Source organism: Odontesthes bonariensis, chromosome 21 (assembly GCF_027942865.1).
Source record: "Odontesthes bonariensis isolate fOdoBon6 chromosome 21, fOdoBon6.hap1, whole genome shotgun sequence".
NCBI lineage: Eukaryota > Metazoa > Chordata > Actinopteri > Atheriniformes > Atherinopsidae > Odontesthes > Odontesthes bonariensis.
In genome coordinates, this window is record NC_134526.1 from 13401970 (window position 1) to 13423034 (window position 21065).

Consider the following 21065-nt stretch of genomic DNA (forward strand, 5'->3'; position numbering starts at 1 on the left):
GATTGGCTCTCTTGACACACACTACCCGACAGAGGTCGTACAGCAAGCCCTGATTGGATAAGTATCAACACATCAAATCATTGCATTGACGCAATTCGTCTGTCAAATAGCTTTGACCCGCCTCCCCGAATTGCTAGTAGCCAATACGCCCATAACTGTAACCGTCTTTTTCTTTTTGCGCTAAATTGTCAACTGCAAGACCTAATTTCAAGGAGAACATTAATTGAACAGTGATTTTGAAGTCTTCGTCCTATCTTCAGTGCATTTTTTTCAGTTGTGCAGCCAAGTCACTCCTTTTACCCGGCCAATCAGTGATTGGATGTGACGTTAACGCAGGCTATTTTTAGTAAAACATGAAAATATAAAGGGATTCTCACTGATTATTTGTGTTACACAGCAGGCACTGTAGTGTTTAAATCTATTGCGGGGAAAATGGTTCATGTTAGCACCACACATAAGAAGTACGAGATCCAAAGTGCTTGTTTCCAAGTAATTAGGAGGGAAAACAGTTAAGCACAGGTACATAACAAATTATGTTATTTTATTTGTAACTGAAATCTGCAACAGAAAGAAAAAAAAACATGGAGGAAGTGATGTTGCCCCACAAAGCCCATCCAAAACATCCAAAATTGAAGTGGGACAAGAATTAAGTGCAATTTTAACAAAATATAGTGTCAGATTATCAAATTCCTGGACAGCAATGCAGTAGAATCGATTTGTCAATTGCTTCAGTGCTGAAATCCTCTTAAATGGTGACAACTCTGTTCTCAAACAACAAAAGGAAAGAGTCATTCAACACAACAACAGCCTTGTGTTAAGTTTGAGCTCAGCTGTGTTACTTTTTAGCTGCCGTTTCTTTTTCACACCTAAATATTGCTTACAACATCACGAAAAGAGATTTCCTCTTGAGATATTCGTTTCTTTAAGATGTTCATAATCTTCTTAGAGCAGAAGCTCAATGAGGCCCAAGGCTCAAGCTCATTTTTGGGGTGTTTCAGAGAAAAAAAGATAAGCAGTAAGGCAGGGAGGTCTGTATATAATTCGTCCACACTAGAATGTCCATAGGCATTCCTTAAAAATGAGGTCTCGTGCTGTGAGCCGTCACCCTTATGGAGAGGCGGCACTCTATAAGCAGTCCATCGAGTTATCTGGAAGTATCCCCAAAGGTGGGGCCTTGCCTGGCAGACAGGATGGAGGGAGCATGGAGTTTGACGTAGGATCCACGTTTTCAGAATCTTCCATTCTCTCTGCACAGCCTTCCCAGTTTATATGGAATCTGGTAACACGTGGGTTTGATGCTAGAATATTTCTCTGGAGCTGAAAAGGGAACATATAAAGAGTAAATGAGACATGAGCAGTCAGAATTGCCTAGTTTCCAGGCTAAGCATTTGGTAATTCAGAGATGTTTCCATAGTCTAAAATGAAGGATGTCGCCATAATTTCTGAAAGATAATGTGGTGCCTACGTTTATTTAAGATTTAAGAAAACCATTTACCGCTGAGGTTAAATTACATCAAAATTGCATAGGACACTATTCTATTACACAGAAAGGAACCATTAGTTATAAAAAAAGACATTTTTAAATGACTATATGAACATTTGACATTAGTAAAAAAGTATCAAATAGTACATATCTACAAATAATATCACATATACAACAATATAGTAAGTAATAAGCAACAACTTTGCATAGCTAATAAGTGTAATCCATCATTCCAATATTTTTTTGCACCCGAGAGTGAAAGGTTTCATTCCAGATGTCAGAGACCTAAAAAATGTGACACCAACAATCAAAATCCTTTGGCATTACAGCAAAACTCACAGCGGGTTACTACTGAAGTTTCAGTCCATGATTAACTGCTCTGTTCATGGGCGTATCCTCATTTAATACATCGAACACGATCCCTCAGGTGATTAGCAACCACCTTATTTTCATTATGTAACCAATAAGACGAATACAAAGTGGTGTTCGTCAGAAAAAAAAAAAAAAACTACAACAGCTCAAATGTTGTCGACGTGTGTTGTCAAGACGCAACACGGTTGGGAAAAACATCTCATACAAAAGATTAAAATAACTGTTGGATTTGAGACTCCTGAACCCAAAGGTAGAGTCAGAAGATGGAGATGAGAAGTCCAGTACTGCCGGAAACTGCATTTTGGCTTCACCTGGCATTTGCTCGTTTCACACATGTAGTTTCATAATGGTCATGATGGTTAACATGTACAAACATTCACTAACGTTAGGACAATGAACTGATGTATGATGTGATTACTGTAATAATCTTTATTTTGTTGTGGCATTTGAGATTTTGTGTGTTACGCTGAACTCGTATGATACCATACTCATAAGATATGTAAAAGAAAGCTAATGGTGAAATGTATCAATTTTAAAGGGCTGACAGTTTGAGTTATTGTTTGGGACTTTTGTGTCTGAACATGAATTTTTTTAGCTGCGAATGCCGATTCTGCTATTGTAGTTCACTTACCATCTAAATGAACACTGCTTGCATAATGGTAGAAATGTTGCTTTACAAGTTGCACAACACAGGGAATGTCACAATTAAATAATCCCTGATTTTTTTTTTTTCTTCCAAAGTGCAGGCTTAGCAGTATGAAAATCTTTAATTCCAGGGAGAATTACGGCACAATGCGTGCAACACTGACGCACCAACAGGATCTACACTGAAGAGTAATTAGAAGGTAACCATACCTGCAACCTCGTCCCTAAAGTGAATGTCTGACATATGCAAAGCAACACTTGAAAAAGCCAGACTGGTTTTGGAAAAAGTGCTGTGGACAGATCAATACAGAGCTCCCTGGCAACAACCACAGACGGTATGTTTGAAGAAGAAGAAAAAAGAAGAGCAGCATTGATGAAAAAAAAAAAAACAGAGACTGCTGATGAGCATAGGCGTGGAAAGTTACGCTTCAGGGTAATACAGCGAAAAAAGATAAAGGGAAGAAAGCTTCACAGTAAGCAGCAGCAAATTATGAATGGAAAAGTTGAGCAAGTTAAGAGTAAGGAGATTGGCCAAATCAACACGTTAGCATAGACTTAGTAAACTTTTGCACATTGTTTCTTTTGCAATTCTGTAAAGTCAGTAAATGTTTATCAAATAAAAATGAACTTATAAAGGAGAATTCATTTTGATCAGTGCTTGCTGCTTGGGGTGTTTCTAATTTTCTTCACAAAATATTAAATTACCCACAAACACACAAAGTCTTGCATATAAATGTCCTACTATTAACAACATTAAGCCAAGCCAGTACTATAAAGATTAAGCAGTCACGTTGCTAACATAAATCAAATTATCTAAAAAAAGTAGCCATTTATCTGACCTGTGTGTAGTTTGGCTTGTTTGGAGGATTTTCGCGGAGCTCTGGGTCTGTGTACTCATTGTTCACATAGTATCCTATGCGAATGAACTCTTGGCCACGGTAAGTGCAGGTTATCAGCACTACGGTTACACCAACAGCATCACTTTCAGGAATCAGTCCAGTGTTTGGTGCATCAGCCTGTCAAAAGGAAAACATAGATTTTCAAAGCATATTACCGCATTAACTGCACTACTTTCACAGAGCCTGATCTGAGTATAAACATAAGCCGTAATCATGCATGAATGCAGGAGTTTCATTAGCCTGGGAATTCCCATGCTGCTTTGCGCTCGATTTCATTCTCACTGCAAAGTCAGCCTGGAAACCACCGCCCTTATTTTTGCCAGAGTTTGGGAACCAATCACAGAACGGGGGGGCAGCAAGACGATGACGACGTCTATGCGCTACACCGAAGCTTGTAGAGTGTTAATCCAACATGACAGCGGACACAACGTTACCGTTCAATGCAGCCTTACAAAGTGTTTCGGAGTAGATTCACCCTAGGGTCAAGTAGCCAAGGGCCAAGTAGCCCACCCGAAGTTTTTCCGATATTGGCTGAACATCAGCTGAGTTACTGAGTTATCCCAAATAGCTTAGTACAAGCGCTAACGGACCCTGGCAGTATCTCCAAAATTACCACACTAAAATCACATGCCATGACACCAAACTTCTACAGTTGTACAAATATGGTCTGTACTCACAAAACGATGCATTTGGAAGTTTGTACATAGTCCAGGAGTTTATTATTATCATCAACACAAGCCTGATAGCTTTTCTGCTGCTAAAGCTGCGTCGACGTCACTTCTGGGAGCTGGGAGCTTCAAAGTAAGATGAGGGTTGATCTACTACTGTAGACAACAAAGCAAGGCTGCTCAATTTCTCCATTATTAAAATAAATTCACAACTCTACAACATAAAAATTCATGTAGAATATAGCATATAGGCCTACTTTGTTGTCAATTTAAGTAGCTTAGAGCGCAAGTTTACTTTTATTTTCCATTTTTTTCTTCTTCCTCGTCGAATTTCTGTCGTCATCTGGTATAAGTGATACAATTGGCTATGAATCGCGCGCAAAGCAGCATGGGAAGAACCTGACGTGATTTGATAGACATTCGTAGCGCCCAATAAACGGCTCTAGGCATTCGTAAACCACGCCTCAAATACGAGAAAATGCAGTTCCCAGACCACCATCTCATCGAGATTGTGGACGCGTCAGCCAGGCTAGAGTTTCATTGGAAAATTGTCAAATAATTTGGTACACACTTTTGTGTTTCGTATATGTGAGAAAAAAAAAACTGAACTTTTTGTATGTTTATGTGTCACCAATTCGAAAAGTCTCCAACACATTTCCAGTCTGGGGTGCATGCGGCCTCAGTTAAACTGCAACATGTCAAGCTACAAGCATGAAGTCACCTGGAATATTTCCTCGAGTCCAATGTACCAGCCTTTCATCTGAAATTTCCCATATGTATAATATGACAAATGACTGAGTTTTGTTTTTTGTTTTTTTGCTCACCTGAAACACAAACATATGTCTCCCAGCAGGAACTGGGCCAACCAAAACGGAGTCCAGGATCTGGTCATATTCCTCACTCTCTGCTGAGCCAACATAAATTATCTTCCATTCCAGGTCTAATGAAGAAAATGAAACATACCGTTAAATTCACTTAAAATCTTGCTATGATACATTACTTATATAATATAAAGCGCTCTTAATAAGTCCCTAAAAATGGCCGGAGGGGAGCTCATCTTATGCTGCTATCGATTGTTTTCCAAGATCCAAACTTACTTATCATGAACTTGTGGTAATGCATACTTTGCCATAACAGACAAGTTTAATACAGCACAAATAGATTACGTAGTATACACAGATTTGCAGGGACGGAGATAATTGTTCAGGTGGATTAAATAGAAAAACAGCTACAATATAACTTTTCATGTTAATCACGTTAATATACAAGCATTTAGTTTTTTTTTGGTTTTTTTTAATCCTCTCACGGTAGGTTTACTAAGCGTCTCAGCACATAGACCAGCGTGAGCGACATATGGAGGTGACTAGTTTGGGTACTGTGATGAAACCCATTAAAGAAAATGACCACCACGGGGAATGGTTTCAGTCAACATCCCTTGACACCGTACAGCTGACTTTCCAATATCAATACCCTCTGAAATAAATTCTTGAAAGACGTTGGCAGATGGTGTTAGTCATTAGCCACTTTAAAGACTCAACTGACAACAGGCTCTCGCTTTTAGCCTCAGACATAACAAACAGTAATGGCAGCTACTATATAATGGTACCAACCTTCGGGGAGATCCTCCATACACTCAAACGTTATTTCAAACTGAAAAGGGTTTCCAAAAGGACTGGGGTTATCTAAGACAGCCACATTCAACACTTGTACCTTCGCCATTGTTGTTGGAGCGATAAAAAAGGGGGGCTAATCAAAAATAAACGCTTCGTCCAGTTTGACGGGATTGCTTTAAAAGCAACACTAAACGACTCGGGAGTCAGCAGAATCGTTAAACACACACCAGTAGTCTTACCCACCGTATGCCTTACTCATGTGACTAATATTGCTCTACTCAATGTGTCGAAGCTAAGAATAACAAGGTTTCGTAAAATTTGACAATAAATTGCCGCTCTCCCGCCGCTTTGACTGTCCTACCCAGGTTTCCCCGCGACTACGGCAAGCTGTACGGACATGACGAGCCGCCTCCATCAGACAACAGGCAAAGCGCCTCTAACGCCCCCTGGCGGCACAACACACCGTCGGGGATATAAAGAACGCCGGCTGAAGTTTTCTGTTAAACCCAAATTTATTAATATCATACGTATGCCATATTTTGATTTATAATGATCACTGTTTATGAAAATGGCAATTTTTCTAATTATTATCAAATACAATGTCCAAAAGGATTTCTAATTTTCCCTAGTTAAAAAACTTTTAATCAAGCTCAGCAAACAAATAGTTTTTTAAAAAGTCTTAACACTTAATTTGGAATAATTCCTCATTGTGAAAATTTATTTCTTCCTCCATTCCCCCTATTACATATTCACCCCTGACTGTGAGGATGGTGCTTTTGAGGTTGAATGATTCCCTGCTCCTTTGCAAAATAAAGCCACAGCCCTGTGTCCTAACAACTTCTCAAATGACCACAGAGTTAATGCCTATGAGCTTTGATTTTTTTCAAAATGATATTGTTCCATGTACTGTGAGCTAAGCAAGCTTTTGCTTGCATGTCTTAAGGTAGCTGAGTCCACCTTTACTGGCATACATAGACACCTTTATGTATTTTCCACTGAAGTGTCTTTCTTGAGGTGTGAGTACCAGAAGTGCTCTAATTCATAAAAGTAGTGTAGGATGGTCCTTAGAAAAGAGGACTACATTATGAATCTGGAAGAAAACAACTGATCGTCAGGCAGCAGCAGAAATAAGATGGCTTTGTGCAGCACATAATCTTCCTGTAAAACAATAATCCAACTCCTATCCTATAGCCAAAATGGTCAGGAAATAGTTAACAAATACTGACAGTTTTGCAGTGGGCCAGACAAAAGTCAGGACTTGAATCCCATCCAGAATCTGCAGGAACTAAAGACCAGAGTGATGACAATGAAGATTTACAGCCTTGCATTCTGGGAGATTGTCACAGAGGATCGATTATTTCATCACTGATCACATGCATAATTTCTTATAGGTAGAAACTAAATGTATCTTAATTGTATGTCAGGTATAGTAATTATTTTATCTATGAACAGCAGTTTACTTTCCTAGCTTACAAAAGTAAATCATGCTGGAGACATAGGGACACATAGTATTATGCTGGAAACTCATGCCAGTTCACAAGTTGCAAGCATTTTGCTGCAGTTTCAGTTGACCATAAACAGCATAGTTAGAGAAGTGGTAACAATGTAACCTTGAAAATATTCATTATATTAAGACTATGACAGGCTGTCTTTATTAGAAAAATACTCACATGACTTTAATGAGAGGACCAACAGTGAAGGGAATGGCATTCACTCCAATTAAATGGTTTCAACTGTATGTGTCCACTATTCAGGTGGTAAAACTGAGCCATGTTGGATAATAAATCTTTTTTTTTTTTTCTTCCTTTTAGTGTATGAAACAGTTAAAACAATTACTTATGTCAACACACATCTGAAATCTACGTTTTCTACCATTTGTAAATATATTTTTGATGGATTAATGTGAAAAGACCATTTTACCATTAGTTCAATTTTACTTTGTGACACCCAATCTGCCTATTCCCGCGAATAAAATATTGTGAATCATCCAGGAAATCAGGGTCCCTGGTATTACACACTGTTACTCAAATGCCATAAAAGACAGCACAAACAGCATTGCATGGGGTGTCTCTGCAGTGTGAATCATTGTTGAAATATTGGAGTGATTTTCTATAGCTGTTGTACCTTGCTTTTTTAACGCACCGCAGAGCTCTCACACACCGTCTACATGGAACTCAGACAAGCAAAGATTAAGCCTGGAGCAGCCCCACATTTTCTTTGCCTCTCTTGAGTCTGAGAAGGGGAGATTAGGTGAGGATTAGAGCCCACTGGATCAGCTGGCCTCCAAATTCATCCTTAAAATATCTCAGGAATGTTGATATTCTTTTTGCATGATGGAAAACATGAAACCTGATGGAGGCGCTGTTAAGTGCAGCCACTGCCAGGCAGGTTGCTAGGTGAGAGCAGGGCAGGGAGGGCGGTCAAACATTGTACAGGTTGGAACAAGCGAGAGAAACCTGGCGTACTTCAATCAGAACCAGAAGCTGAGTTTACATATAGCCAAACTGTAAATAGTGTATATATCTATATCTATATCTGTATGTATAGATATATATTTTAGGCAACAAATAATTTTGTTTAGGGGATTTTTTTCCTTTTCTTAAGGCAACAGAAGGATCTCTGCTTCAGTAAACTGCTTTTTTCTTCGACTTTGTACAAAGGAGGATCTGTTCGCCGTGCTGCAGGTAGATAACTGTGCACAGGTAGTGTAACACGAAACTGAATCATGTGACCAATGGCGATCTGAAGAGTGGACGGGGAGAAAAAAAAAACTGCTTTACATAAAATACCTACTGATAGAGCTGCCGAGGATGTAGTCCGATACTAAAGGATCCATTCGAGCGTCGTGGAAGCGTTTTGTGGCAATATATTTGATCTGTAGTTCTCATCGGGCCAAAATTTGTTGCAGTTTCATTTATGGCAAGGTGAGCCGGAAGCCTTTCATACAAGAGGAATCAACCTGTTCGATGTTTCCCAGTCTGCTCCGACTATCTGGAAGCGGCCAGTTCAAGGGTATGTGTTGAATCATCTTGTTGAAAATAACTTTTTCCCACAACGTGTTTTCCCTCTACTGATCAAAACAAACCAAACAAAAAAAAGTGTTGAGAATGAGAGGTCTGTCTTTAACACAATGTGCTATTAATAGTTCATTATTTTTGTGCGGTCGGAGCAGGTTTGATGCTGATTCAACATCAGGCTGAATGTGACTCAGTAGTTGTGGCTTCAGCTGCTTGACACATAGCCTTGGAGTGTCACAGCGAGCTCAAAGGGATATTTCTTCCACGTTACTGATGATAATGGGTTTTTCCAGCTGTTCAAAGGAGATACTGAATCCTCACAGTGAATGTTGGACCCAGTCAAATGGACCCAAGCTGATGCCCCCATGTCCCAGGGCAGGTCACGCGTAGAGATGGCCGTGTCCCCGGATTTGCTGACCATACCTGGAGTTGTGGTTGGGAGTGTTTTACTGCTGGCACTGAGCAGTAATCCTGTGTGGGGTGAGTTTGTAGTCATCCTCAGCACTCCCATTCAAATAAGCCATTGATTTGACCGCACCTATACACTCACACACACACACCATTAAATCTTACAATGACAAGTAAAGGATCTTTGGAATCACACGAACATCTTGAACATGGGCTTGTCAGCATTTTGCAAGCACATTAGATATAGAGAAGATGTATAATCTACCCCAAAAGGTATGTAGGCCCAGTCCTAGATTATAATTATGTATCGAAATCAAATCCATTCCTCTATGTATTTTGCTTCTTTTGTGACCATGCTTACCCCTTCCTCTAACCCCTGCGATTTTGTTATCAAGTTTTACTTTTGTCCTTGTAAAGTTTACTCTTTGCCCTCGTGAATGATTGACGAAGAAGAAGTTATGGGCAGGCTCAAGCTTTTCAAAAATGTAACTTTGTTCCCAAAACGATTACTCAGTGACAAAGAGAATTAAACAGAATGGGCAAATTTGTTCCTGTTGTTCAAATTGGTGTGGTGTTTGTCTCAGCATTCCTGAGTTAGTCCTCCCGCTTGTTTGCTCTGCTGGTCAAGTCGTCACAGCGAAGCTTCATTCTGTAACTGAGTAATCACATGGCTGGTCTTGAATCAAATGGCCGGTAGCAGCACTTGACTGGAGGAGTATCTGGAAAGCTTTCAAGTATGTTGCCTCAAAGTGCGCATCAAGTTAAAAGTAACAAGCTGTACTGCTGATTCAAATAGTTTCTATCTGGTGCACGGATAAACAAAATAATTTTAGGAGGACATAAAAATGGAATTTAGCTTTCATTTTAATCAAACCATATCGTTTTAAAGTTAGCTTGTAGTTTGAATTTTTGTGTTATGGGATTTATTGTTTTGGCTACTCTATATGACAGTGACATTTTCCATCTCGATTCACAAACATATTTTGCTCTTTATTTAGCTAACAGATTGGTGTGCCTCCATAATTTACATGTATTTTGTTTGCTAAACACTGTGTTTACGTGCAAGGAAAATCCATTTTGTAAAAAAAAAAAAAGCTTATTTTCTTTTTTTGTTCTGGAAACCTTAGGTGAGAAACTCAACTAAGAAAATAAACTGGAGATTTGAAAAAATGCTTCATGGTACCCTAAAACCAAAATGTTCACAGTGTTGATAATCTCCTGGAGTTTCTCCAGGACACTCTTCTAACCAACTTTTAATGCAACACAGACACAAGGCAACTTCAGAGATTACTCAAAAATCCAAGTTAGCATGTATTAGGCAGTTCTAACTTTGATTACTATTTAACGAAGAATTTTTGATCAACTCAATAGCAGTGTGAGATATAGGTTAACTATGTTTTTTTTTCAGTGATGTCACTGACCCCACCTTGATGTTTCTGCCCTTTGTACAGGGAATTTGACCAGAAATCAAAATGACACCAATTCTAATAACAGTACGGTGAGTAAAATGTTTCTATTTCTTAAAAATATTAGTCATTAATATTACCATTTTGTCAATGGTAACTGTCCAATATTTTTTCTGTTTCCAGGGACCCAACATTGCAGCTATTGTGGCCCCTACAGTGACTCTGGGTGTGCTGGCCATAGTCTTGGCTGTTCTCGGCTGGTTGTTCTGTGTGGTGAAAAAGAAAAGACAGACCGAAGGGATGTACAGACCGAGTGCTGAGGAGCAGTCTGGTGCTCGCAGCGCGACTGCACCAGATGCGCTGAAGTTACCAAAGGAGGAAAGACTCATTTGAGATTTGTGCTTCATGTTAGCAAAATCCTGCCTGTAAAAGCTTGGCTTGGCGTGACAAAGTTCTCACCTTTGAGCTGATCGGTTGAATAAGAATGTCTTCAGCTTCGAAAGGAGAGCAAGAGTAAGTTTTTTTTTTTTTTAACTCCACAACATGAAGCATGTACTTTTTCATGTTTATCACTTCATCACAAGAAATAAAAAATATCCCTGCACGGTCCTTTGAGGAAAATTGCTGGATGGATCTTCTAGTGGAGTTCAAGAGCAATTAAACATTTCAAAGAAGCCTGAATGTTGATTAAGCACAACTGAAATAAGAACAGTATTTTAAAACCACTAACCATTTTAGTTTAGAGATGTTTTCTTTTGTCAATTGCCTTATCATACAATTCCCAATGTAGCCTATTTGTTTTGATTCAGGCCTTTATTAATTCACAATTGCACTGTACAATCTATGCTGATCTTTTACCTCGAGCCTTTTATCTTTTTTTGCCTCTTCGATTCATTGCATTTGAAGAGGACAAAGATGCAACTATGTGTTTGTTTGTTTGTTTTTAATGGACGCAATCAATCATACTAGTATAGTACAAAAGTTTTTGATTTCAAGGAATCTGTTTTGTGATAAAAGTAAGGTTTTGCCTGGAAATTACACAAAGTAAAAAACCTTTGTTTACACTTTTAAGTATTCCTTTATGTCACATTATTTAAAGATTTAATCAAATCAATCACACAATATGTAAATAATTAAAAAGCAAGCAGAGATGTTTTGGTGTCACAGCATTTTTATTTATGCTTTTTGTCAAATAAAAAGTGAAAAAACTGTGAAATATTTGTGTAAAGTACATTGAAGCCTATGTAAAGCAGAATTCACATTATTGGGTTGTCACATCACAGACGCATGTCCTGTTAACAAATCAGCCAAAATATGAGTGATTGAAATAATCATTCAAGTAAATTGAGTAAAGCTCTCAAAATCTTGGGAAAATGAGCAGCTCTCTCTGCTCTGAGATGCTGGGGGTGTATCCGCTGAAGACCCTGATTGACAGATCGCCGTTTAGCTCAAACGAAACACATGGGGTAAACTGAATAAAGTTAATTTAACTGAAGCAAACTGCTTTGATGAGAAATGACAAACACACTGCAGATATGAAATATTTCAGCTGTAGCACGTCGGGGGGGAAGCAAGAGACCCTGTCTAGAATACACAACAGTGTATTGGTGTACATACCAACTATCTGTGGTAAAAGTTTGTAAAAGTTCCTGGTGATTAATGAGAGGGATGTTGCAGTGACACTGAACTCTTATCACTGCAGCTCTGCACTACACCAATCCACTGAGCATCCACTCACTGCAGTTACTCTTGAAACGTCTGATCTCTCTGTACGTGTCCTGACCTTAAACCTCCACAATGCGCTGCTCATACTGCTGATGCGTTTGCCAGATTGGCATCTGTGGCACATTGTTCCCATTGTTCCTCTGCAGCAAACCAAGTTCTGCAAATTCTGGCACTCAGAACGATTCATTACCATGATTAAGGCAGAACAGTTAGCTAGTAGCTAGTCCAAGGCTAATGCATTGTACTCGGTAATTTATATTGTTACAGTGTTCGCAGTGGGGTTGACTTCTGTTCCCTCATATGTACATTCTCATTGAAAATCAATGGATGGATGTAGGGCAGTTCAAATTAAGATTGGGGTATGATGTAGAAAAGTTATGGAAACAGCTATGGAGATATGCATCTCTGGTTACCACAATGAAAAGTTCAGCCTCTAATTTATCAGGAGAAGTCACCAAAAACACGGGAGTCATTGTTAGTGTGCTTGATTTATTTTTTTTTTTTTTAACTACCTTGCTGTAAAATTAAAAGAAAGCAAGTATTGCTCCGCTTTAGGAAATAATATCTTTACTTAGATGGACAGGCCTCAGTCCACTCTAGATCTGTCTGATGTCAGCAATTATTGAACAGATCCATCGAAGTATAGACATATTAGCCTCCTCGGTCAGTATAGTAAAATATTAACAATACACTGGGAAAACCAAGATCTAAACAGGTTCCTAAGTGTATGAAATATTTTGAGTCTGAATAAGTTCTGATGAAATAAGGGTGTGATGATACAGTTGAACATATTCTATGATTAAGGGAAGAAAGCCTGGATTAAATTTGCAAATTGTGTTCCCAATGAAAGAGATCTATCCAACCCAAGACTGGTTGTTGGTCAAATTGGCTTAGGTTGGTTAGGTCAATAAGATTAGGTTGTTATCAACTAAGTTATTATCACAACATTAACTTATGTACATCCACACTCATGATAATGGTGAACCTCTATAACCTATATAGTGGCACCTTTTAAACCTAAAGGTCCAACATACTGCAGTGCTTAGCAATGTCTCTCATTCAAGCGTTCACACACATACACACACACCCTATAATGATATATTGAAAGGGGAAAACATAATCATATTTTGTGATGCAACAGAATAGTTGCATCACAGAATATTGCATCATGTGACAGTCAACACATGAACAGATCTGGATTTATTAGAGGTGAATAAAGTTACAGGACTAAGTTTGCTCTGGAGTTTTATATATGAATACAAATTTTACAGCTTTTAAGTATAAAAATAGTTTCATTTAAAAAAGCTAAACATTTTTTTGTTCTCATTAGCTGTCTTAGATTTCCAGTGTTTAAATGATCCTCCTGTATTGGCTTAAATTTGTTTAAATTACCGCTAAGCCTACACCAGCAAATTAATTCTAAGCAGCATACGTCATAATTTTATTCAATATTCCATAGTTTTAATTTCTAATCTACAAGTAGACATCCAAACTGTATGCAAGTGTTTTTTGGAGACTTTGTTCCATTAGGGGTCTTTAATGAAAAATTCAGCTTCAACTTCAGCTTGTTTAATGCCAAGATTGTTTATTTCAATGTAGCTTAATCTAGGTATCATAATGAGAAAAAACTAACTACCATTTAGCGCTGAAATAAAACTATTTTACGGATTTAAATAATCTTGCTTTGACCACTTGTTGGCATGTTGCAGGACAGACTGACTTATGCGCTATAAGATCTGCAGAAGTGTGATGTCACCCATAAAATGAATCAATGAAAACTCAAGAGGCTCGAGAGACAGAGAGGCCTTTCAATGGGATTTTAATGTTTCTCCATTTCAAGGCTACACAATTAAAATAACTTTTAAATATGGCAAGGCAATGGTGGGACAGATGTAAGGATGTCAGTGTCAATATTCCAGTGCATTCACAACATACCAAAGATTTCCAACATAAACTTCACTTGTACCAGCTAACATCAACATCTAACACTAGAGCATCAGTGATCTAGATGGTGACGGTCGTTCAGTGAGGCGAACCATTCAATTTAAGATGGAGAGGGAAGACAAGGATGGAGTTGGGGGATGGATCAGGTGAAATGAGGTATGGCAGCTGGGTGTGCTGAGGTTTTTATGCAACGTCCTCCTCCCCCTCTTCCTCAAACTCGCCCTCTTCAGTGGTGGCGTCCTGGTACTGCTGGTACTCGGAGACCAGGTCGTTCATGTTGCTTTCTGCCTCGGTAAACTCCATCTCATCCATTCCCTCACCTGTGTACCAGTGGAGGAAGGCCTTACGGCGGAACATAGCAGTAAACTGCTCGGAGATGCGCTTGAACAGCTCCTGGATGGCTGTGCTGTTGCCAATGAAAGTGGCAGACATTTTGAGGCCACGTGGTGGGATGTCACAGACGGCGGTCTTCACATTGTTAGGGATCCATTCAACGAAATAACTGCTGTTCTTGTTCTGCACATTCAACATCTGCTCGTCCACCTCCTTCATGGACATGCGTCCCCTGAAGACTGCAGCCACGGTGAGGTAGCGGCCATGACGCGGGTCGCAGGCAGCCATCATGTTCTTGGCATCAAACATCTGCTGAGTGAGCTCAGGTACAGACAGTGCTCGATATTGCTGGCTGCCCCTGCTGGTGAGGGGGGCGAACCCTGGAATGAAGAAGTGAAGACGGGGGAAGGGCACCATGTTAACGGCGAGTTTACGGAGATCAGCATTGAGCTGACCGGGGAAACGCAGGCAGGTGGTCACACCGCTCATGGTGGCGGACACCAAATGGTTGAGATCTCCATAGGTGGGGGTAGTAAGTTTAAGTGTGCGGAAACAGATATCGTAAAGAGCTTCATTGTCAATGCAGTAGGTCTCATCTGTGTTCTCCACCAGCTGGTGCACAGAGAGGGTGGCGTTGTAGGGCTCCACCACGGTGTCAGACACTTTGGGAGAAGGCACCACGCTGAAGGTGTTCATGATACGATCAGGGTACTCTTCGCGAATCTTGCTGATGAGCAGGGTGCCCATGCCAGAGCCAGTGCCACCACCCAGGGAGTGAGTGAGCTGGAAGCCCTGGAGGCAATCACAGCTCTCAGCCTCTTTCCTCACAACATCCATGACAGAGTCCACCAGCTCAGCTCCCTCAGTGTAGTGGCCCTTGGCCCAGTTGTTTCCAGCTCCACTCTGACCTGCAGTCACAATTGTCAGAGTTTATTAATGTAGGACGCAGAAGCAAGACAAAAATCAATACAGCTAATTCTGATTTGAATATAGATAAGTGCAGCTTTACAAATTTCACACAGCTTACCAAAGACAAAGTTATCAGGTCTGAAGATTTGCCCGAAGGGCCCGGATCTGACTGAATCCATTGTGCCAGGCTCCAGATCTACCAGGATAGCACGGGGCACATATTTTCCACCTGCAAGTAGGCAAAGCCGATTTCATACATTGGCAGATCTGGAAAGCAGTTTCCCTTTGTTGCGTTGCATATTACAAATGGATCTGCAGCTCACCTGAGGCCTCATTGTAGTAGACGCTGATTCTGTCTAGCTGCAGATCGCTGTCTCCATGATAGGCCCCAGTGGGATCAATGCCGTGCTCATCACTGATCACCTCCCAGAACTGAGAAAAAAATATATAGGTGTGGTTGGTGAGAGAGACAAGGAGATACAAGTTAAGTTAGCCCTAAATTTAAAAGAAAAAGTCCTCTTATTTGTCGTTTTTACTCATACAATGGAAAGATATATAGCTACAAGTTACAAGATACCACATAGCTCCTTCTAAAACGTAGTTACTAGATGAGAAAGCCATTACATTCATTAGTCTGAAATGCAGTCTCAGGAGTAATCAAGCAGATGGCAATAATGTGATAACAGTAAACGAGTTTAGAAAAGTTTAAGGTAAAATCAATACAATGTTAACACAAGACATTTCAAATCGAATCAGTAGAACAAAAGACATTTAACAGAAACAGGTTTCGAAAAAAAGTGAAGAGAAAAAAATAGGCCATAAATGAAGACGAGGAGGGGAGTCTGCTCCTTCGCTGACAATAAGGTTTCGTTACCACCACACACGATGGCTAATGTCATTTTCAGCAAAAGTCGACCAGAGGCATACATATTACAGGTAGCTTGTCTCGTGGAGTTATCAACGCAATTTTTTTTTTTTTTTTTTTACTGCGTCACAGATTTTTAGCATTCTGCTTAAACCAGCGCCTTATTGCATCTTAACTACGATGCACGTCCTGCAATGACAGACTTAGTTCGGTTACTGCTGTCCGGTGAATTTAGCATTTTTTTCAAAGCAATGCGGGCATCTTAGGCCATAAAAAAGGCGCCGCATTGAGTTTTTTCCAGATAATTCCGGAAGGGAGGATTAGAAGCTTGCTTAAAAGCCTGAACAAATCTTACCAGAATGCATCAAACGGATTAAAATGAATGAGAAAATACCTTGGCACCGATCTGGTTTCCGCACTGGCCGGCCTGCAAATGCACAATTTCGCGCATTTTGAACGGATGGATAAGAAGATGTTCGCGAAAGGGATGGGAATTTGTATGGTAGAGATTCGCTGGGTATTTGCTCCTGCAGTCGATTCTCTATGAGATTTGTTGCAAGCAACGCCCCTAAGACCGTTTACGTCTACTGGTCTGAAACGGTGGTGCAACTTGACGTCATCGCCGTCATCATGACGGAACAAAAACCTGTGGAAATGGCGGATATACGGTGGCCGACACGTGCAAAACGCGTTGCAAATGGCAAAACAAACCAGCCTTGAGCAGGTTGAAAACCTGGCGAACAAAATAGGCGGCTTAAAGTTTTTGCTTCACTGATTTTGATGTTAATAAACTCCCTATAGCATTGTCAGAGTTCCATAAACAAATCTTACTATATTGGAATGGATATGTTCTGCATCGCAACAAATCTCTATTTTACAGGGACTGGTTTGAGAAGAATATTTGGTCGATTGCTGATCTAATGGATGTTGATGGAAATTTCTTAGATTATGAACAATTTTGCACAAGACACGCCTTTAAACCTATCTTCACAGAATTCTGGAAATTTGTGTTTCTAACCAGAAACATAATGATACACACAATTATTCAACCACAATTGGCCCCGCTGTCAATTCAAGGAATTCCTCTCCTGGACAAAAAATGTAACAACTCTTTTATCAGAAAATGTTTTACCAAAAGTTTATTCCCTGGACAGCAAAATAAAAATAATATATTACATACATTTGACAAGAACACAGTTACTAAATTGAGGTCTATGTATATAAAATCCCCTATACCTCCAAAGGCCAAAGAAACACACTTCAAAATTATGAATAATATATACCCCTCCAAAGAGTTACTTCGACTACGCTTTAACATTGAGGATAACAAGTTTAGGTTTTGGAGCGAACTTCATTAACTTAATTAAAGGTTTATATCAAAACATTAATAGTTGTGTAATTTTACCCAAGGGAACCACAGCTAGATTTAACATTAATGTTGGAATTCCTCAAGGATGTCCCATTTCCCCTTATCTATTTAATTTAGTTGTAGAGATGTTAGCAATCTATCTTAAAAACTGTGTAGACGTTGAGAAATTAGATGTTTTCGGTACAGAATTAATTATTAGCCAGTTAGCAGATGACACTACTGTTTTCTCAAAAAATGATAAGCAGGTTCCAATTGTAATTGATAGAATTAAATCCTTTTCAGAGGCTTCAGGACTACTGCTTAATTAAAAAAAATGTGAACTTATAGCCATTCATGACACTTCCCTAAAAGAAATATCTAGCATTCCAATTAAATCTGAAGTTAAATACTTGGGAACTATTATAACCAAAAACCAAGAATCAACCTTAACTATCGAAAACAAGATTAAAGAAGGTAAATCCAAGCTTAACTCATGGCTCCAGCGAGACCTATCTATTTTAGGACGAATCTATTTATCAAAAATGGAAAGTTTGTCAAGATTAATTTATTCAACCTGCAACACTGCTGTCCCAAATAGCTTAATTAAAACTATTAACCAAATGAACTTGAACTTTATCTGGAGGAACAGGCCACACTACCTACGGAAAAGTCATATGGTCAAAGAAATCAAAGATGGTGGTCTGAAAGTAATTGACTTTGAATGTCTTAACGGAACCCTTAAAATTAATTGGTTAAAATCCTGGATTAAAAATTCTCAATTATTTTGGTATTGTGTCCCAAATTATATATTTAACAAAATAGGTGGTCTAAAACTTGTACTTCTAGCTGATGTCAATATGCATAAACTGCCCATCAAACTATCAGAGTTCCATAAACAAGTGTTACTATACTGGAAGATGCTCTACGTACATAACTACTCGCCGCACTCATCTATCATATGGAATAACAGATTCATACTACATCGCAATAAATCCTTATTTTACAAAGATTGGATGGAGAAGAATATTTGGTCTATTATACACTTAATGGATGCTAATGGTTGCATGTTAAACTACGAACAATTTTGTGCAAAATATCAATTCTTTCCCCCAAAAGCTGAATTTACCAGATTATATAATGCCTTACCAAAACAATTTACTAATCAGTTTAAAAATATAACAACATATCATCCCATATCCCCACAATTACCCCATCTGTCTATTAATGGAATATCATTCACTGACCCAAAATTCAATAATCACACAATTAGAAGCTGTCTAAACGAAACTTTATTCCCTGGGAAAATAAATAAAAATAACATTCTTTGCAAATTTGGGAAAAAATCTATTGAAAGGTTAAGAACTCTTTATTTAAAACTCCCCATACAACCCAAAGCTGAAGAAACACACTTTAAAATTTTAAATACAATTTATCCCTCAAAAGAACTACTAAGAAATCGCTTTAATATTGATGACAATAAATGCTCATTCTGTGAGAGTGATGTAGAAACGATAGACCATATCTTTTATGAATGCAACCAAACCAAAACATTTTGGAATTGCTTAGAAAAATGGATCAAATCAAAAATTACACTTCCTGATTTTTAGGGATATGGTAACTTTTGGAGTTTTATTGGAAAACAAAACTATAGAACTCTGTTGTAACCTAATCTTTTGTTTGGCAATTTTTTTTATTCATAAACAAAGAGTGCTAAGATCATCCCCAGTCTTTAACATCTTTTTTATCTGAATTTCAATTATATTTAAAATCTTTGAAATGTATTGAATCATACGAAGTCCTGACGGAATTTTTGATTGAATTGCCCACCAATGTATGTCAATCCTAATATACGAATCCCCTTGCTGTAAATTTTATTTCTTTATTTATTTTTTCTTATCAACAATACCTTAATCCCTCTTTGAAATACTATGCCTCTACTATGTTATCTACAAGTTATATTGTTGTAATTGCCTTACTTGTTTGTATTTTCTTGTTTGTGTTTACCTTGTTTAAATAAAGTTTAAAAAAAAACAAAAAAAAAAACACCATGACGCAGTAGAGACTAGTTTGGCCATTATGAACGCTCACAGTGATCACTACCCAACAGATTCTTACTGGTCAATAAAGTAAAAGAAGTGTCCTTTAAAATCATTCACCGTTTTTACCCAGTTGAATCCTTTTTAGCTTAATTCAGTAATGATATTGATACTAATTGTACTCTTTGTAATACACATCCAGAATCACTTATTCATCTTTTTTGGTTTTGTGAGTTTTCAAGAGACTTGTGGCAAAAGATTTGTCGTTTTACAATTGACCATATGTTAAACTTTTGAGTTACGTTTGCAAGATGTTTTATTTGGTTTTACCAATTTTAGGAGCTGGATGAGGAATATTTTCTTTGTAATTTAATTATTCTTCTGGCAAAATTCCATATGCATAAGTTTAAAGTACTTAAAATGAGGCCTTCTTTTGTTTATTTTCGTAGGGACGTGGACATTTATCTCAAAAACATTTATGCCTCACAGAACAAAAAAGCAATCAAAACTGTGAATTTATGTACAAAATTTAATATTGTTTTATAGATGTGTGTCTGCTTTGTTTGTGTCTGCATTATCTAACCCCTGGCGTATAGTTATTGTATCTGTCTTTGTTTCTGTACTTGTCTGTTTTATAATTATAATAACAAAAAAAATAAATAAAAAATAAAAAAAAGAACGCACACAGTGATCATATGGATAAAAGCCATGTCTCGACCCTGCTTAAAAACTTCATCAGAAGGTCAACTGAGAGAAAGTCCACTTTTGGATATGCATGAAAGCCCTGAGTCATAAACGCAGACTTTTCTTTTTTTCATTTGTGGTGTATTTTATCTGCTATGCCGGGGTAAGTATCGCTACTGAATAAACAACACATTCAAGGGTACAGATAATGCTGTTATGTTCCTTAAATGGCTAGATTTAGTTATCAAAGTTTAATTTTCTTAACAATAAAGACGCCGTGTTCATCTATTCTACTGTAGTTATCTTATAACTGCATGCTATTATAAACTTCAAATCAAATCCTAATCCTGAAGGGCAGATTATAGTTCTGCGTCTATCGTCTTGACGTGTTGCTTTGCTCTGGTCGCGAACCACTTTTTATGTTATGGTTCTGCAACCTCGGTCTGGAATTTCTAGGGACGCACAGCAGTTTCCCCCCCAAAAGTATTCGAGAACTCGCAAGAATTTCGGTGGGCGGTGACGAGAACTTCGGTGGTGCCGGCGGAAGCACAGCCTAGTATTATAGAATCTGTGGCGGAAGTGTTTATCTTTCAAAACAACAATGGCGTGTATGCAAGATATGGATTTGGAGTTGCTCGACATCGAAGAAGAACAGCTTCTTTTATTGGAGTTGGCGAAAATGCAAAGGAGGAAGCCACACAGACAACCGG

The 21065-nt window shown here is 38.5% G+C and overlaps 3 protein-coding genes across 4 annotated transcripts; 1 reads left to right on the top strand and 2 right to left on the bottom strand.

Annotated features, from left to right (window-relative positions):
- Window positions 1-519: 519 nt before the first annotated feature.
- Window positions 520-6058, bottom strand: asf1ba (anti-silencing function 1Ba histone chaperone). The gene is made up of 4 exons (XM_075453588.1): window positions 5678-6058; window positions 4892-5007; window positions 3340-3516; window positions 520-1317 (listed from the first exon to the last, which is right to left on the bottom strand). Exons 1-4 carry the CDS (start codon window positions 5784-5786, stop codon window positions 1126-1128), a joined length of 594 nt encoding a protein of 197 aa, XP_075309703.1. The 5' UTR covers window positions 5787-6058; the 3' UTR covers window positions 520-1125.
- Window positions 6059-8091: 2033 nt separating this feature from the next.
- On the top strand, window positions 8092-11664 carry crb3a (crumbs homolog 3a). Of its 2 annotated transcripts, XM_075453171.1 has the most exons (5): window positions 8092-8364; window positions 8589-8692; window positions 8991-9177; window positions 10557-10603; window positions 10695-11664. In XM_075453171.1, exons 3-5 carry the CDS (start codon window positions 9024-9026, stop codon window positions 10902-10904), a joined length of 411 nt encoding a protein of 136 aa, XP_075309286.1. In that variant the 5' UTR covers window positions 8092-8364; window positions 8589-8692; window positions 8991-9023; the 3' UTR covers window positions 10905-11664. The 2 variants fall into 2 exon arrangements, with proteins under 2 accessions (XP_075309286.1, XP_075309287.1); XM_075453172.1 differs by having other exon boundaries at window positions 8092-8692.
- A 2374-nt stretch (window positions 11665-14038) lies between these two features.
- Window positions 14039-16874, bottom strand: tubb4bl (tubulin, beta 4B class IVb-like). Its single transcript, XM_075453170.1, has 4 exons — window positions 16682-16874; window positions 15746-15854; window positions 15541-15651; window positions 14039-15421 (listed from the first exon to the last, which is right to left on the bottom strand). The coding sequence occupies exons 1-4, from the start codon at window positions 16736-16738 to the stop codon at window positions 14364-14366; spliced, it is 1335 nt and encodes a 444-aa protein (XP_075309285.1). The 5' UTR covers window positions 16739-16874; the 3' UTR covers window positions 14039-14363.
- Between the last annotated feature and the right edge of the window lie 4191 nt (window positions 16875-21065).

What these genes read in the sequence shown, in the direction of transcription:
- asf1ba (XM_075453588.1), bottom strand. Translation starts at nt 5,786, where the DNA reads ATGGCGAAGGTACAAGTGTTGAATGTGGCTGTCTTAGATAACCCCAGT. An exon ending in TATGGAGGATCTCCCCGAAG is followed by an intron (nt 5,008 to 5,677) that starts GTTGGTACCATT and finishes TTTCTTCATTAG; the next exon opens with ACCTGGAATGGAAGATAATT. An exon ending in GACATATGTTTGTGTTTCAG is followed by an intron (nt 3,517 to 4,891) that starts GTGAGCAAAAAA and finishes TCCTTTTGACAG; the next exon opens with GCTGATGCACCAAACACTGG.
- crb3a (XM_075453172.1), top strand. Translation starts at nt 9,024, where the DNA reads ATGTTGGACCCAGTCAAATGGACCCAAGCTGATGCCCCCATGTCCCAG. An exon ending in GAGCAGTAATCCTGTGTGGG is followed by an intron (nt 9,178 to 10,556) that starts GTGAGTTTGTAG and finishes CCCTTTGTACAG; the next exon opens with GGAATTTGACCAGAAATCAA. An exon ending in CCAATTCTAATAACAGTACG is followed by an intron (nt 10,604 to 10,694) that starts GTGAGTAAAATG and finishes TTCTGTTTCCAG; the next exon opens with GGACCCAACATTGCAGCTAT.
- tubb4bl (XM_075453170.1), bottom strand. Translation starts at nt 16,738, where the DNA reads ATGCGCGAAATTGTGCATTTGCAGGCCGGCCAGTGCGGAAACCAGATC. An exon ending in GAAACCAGATCGGTGCCAAG is followed by an intron (nt 15,855 to 16,681) that starts GTATTTTCTCAT and finishes TTTTTTTCTCAG; the next exon opens with TTCTGGGAGGTGATCAGTGA. An exon ending in CTACTACAATGAGGCCTCAG is followed by an intron (nt 15,652 to 15,745) that starts GTGAGCTGCAGA and finishes GCCTACTTGCAG; the next exon opens with GTGGAAAATATGTGCCCCGT.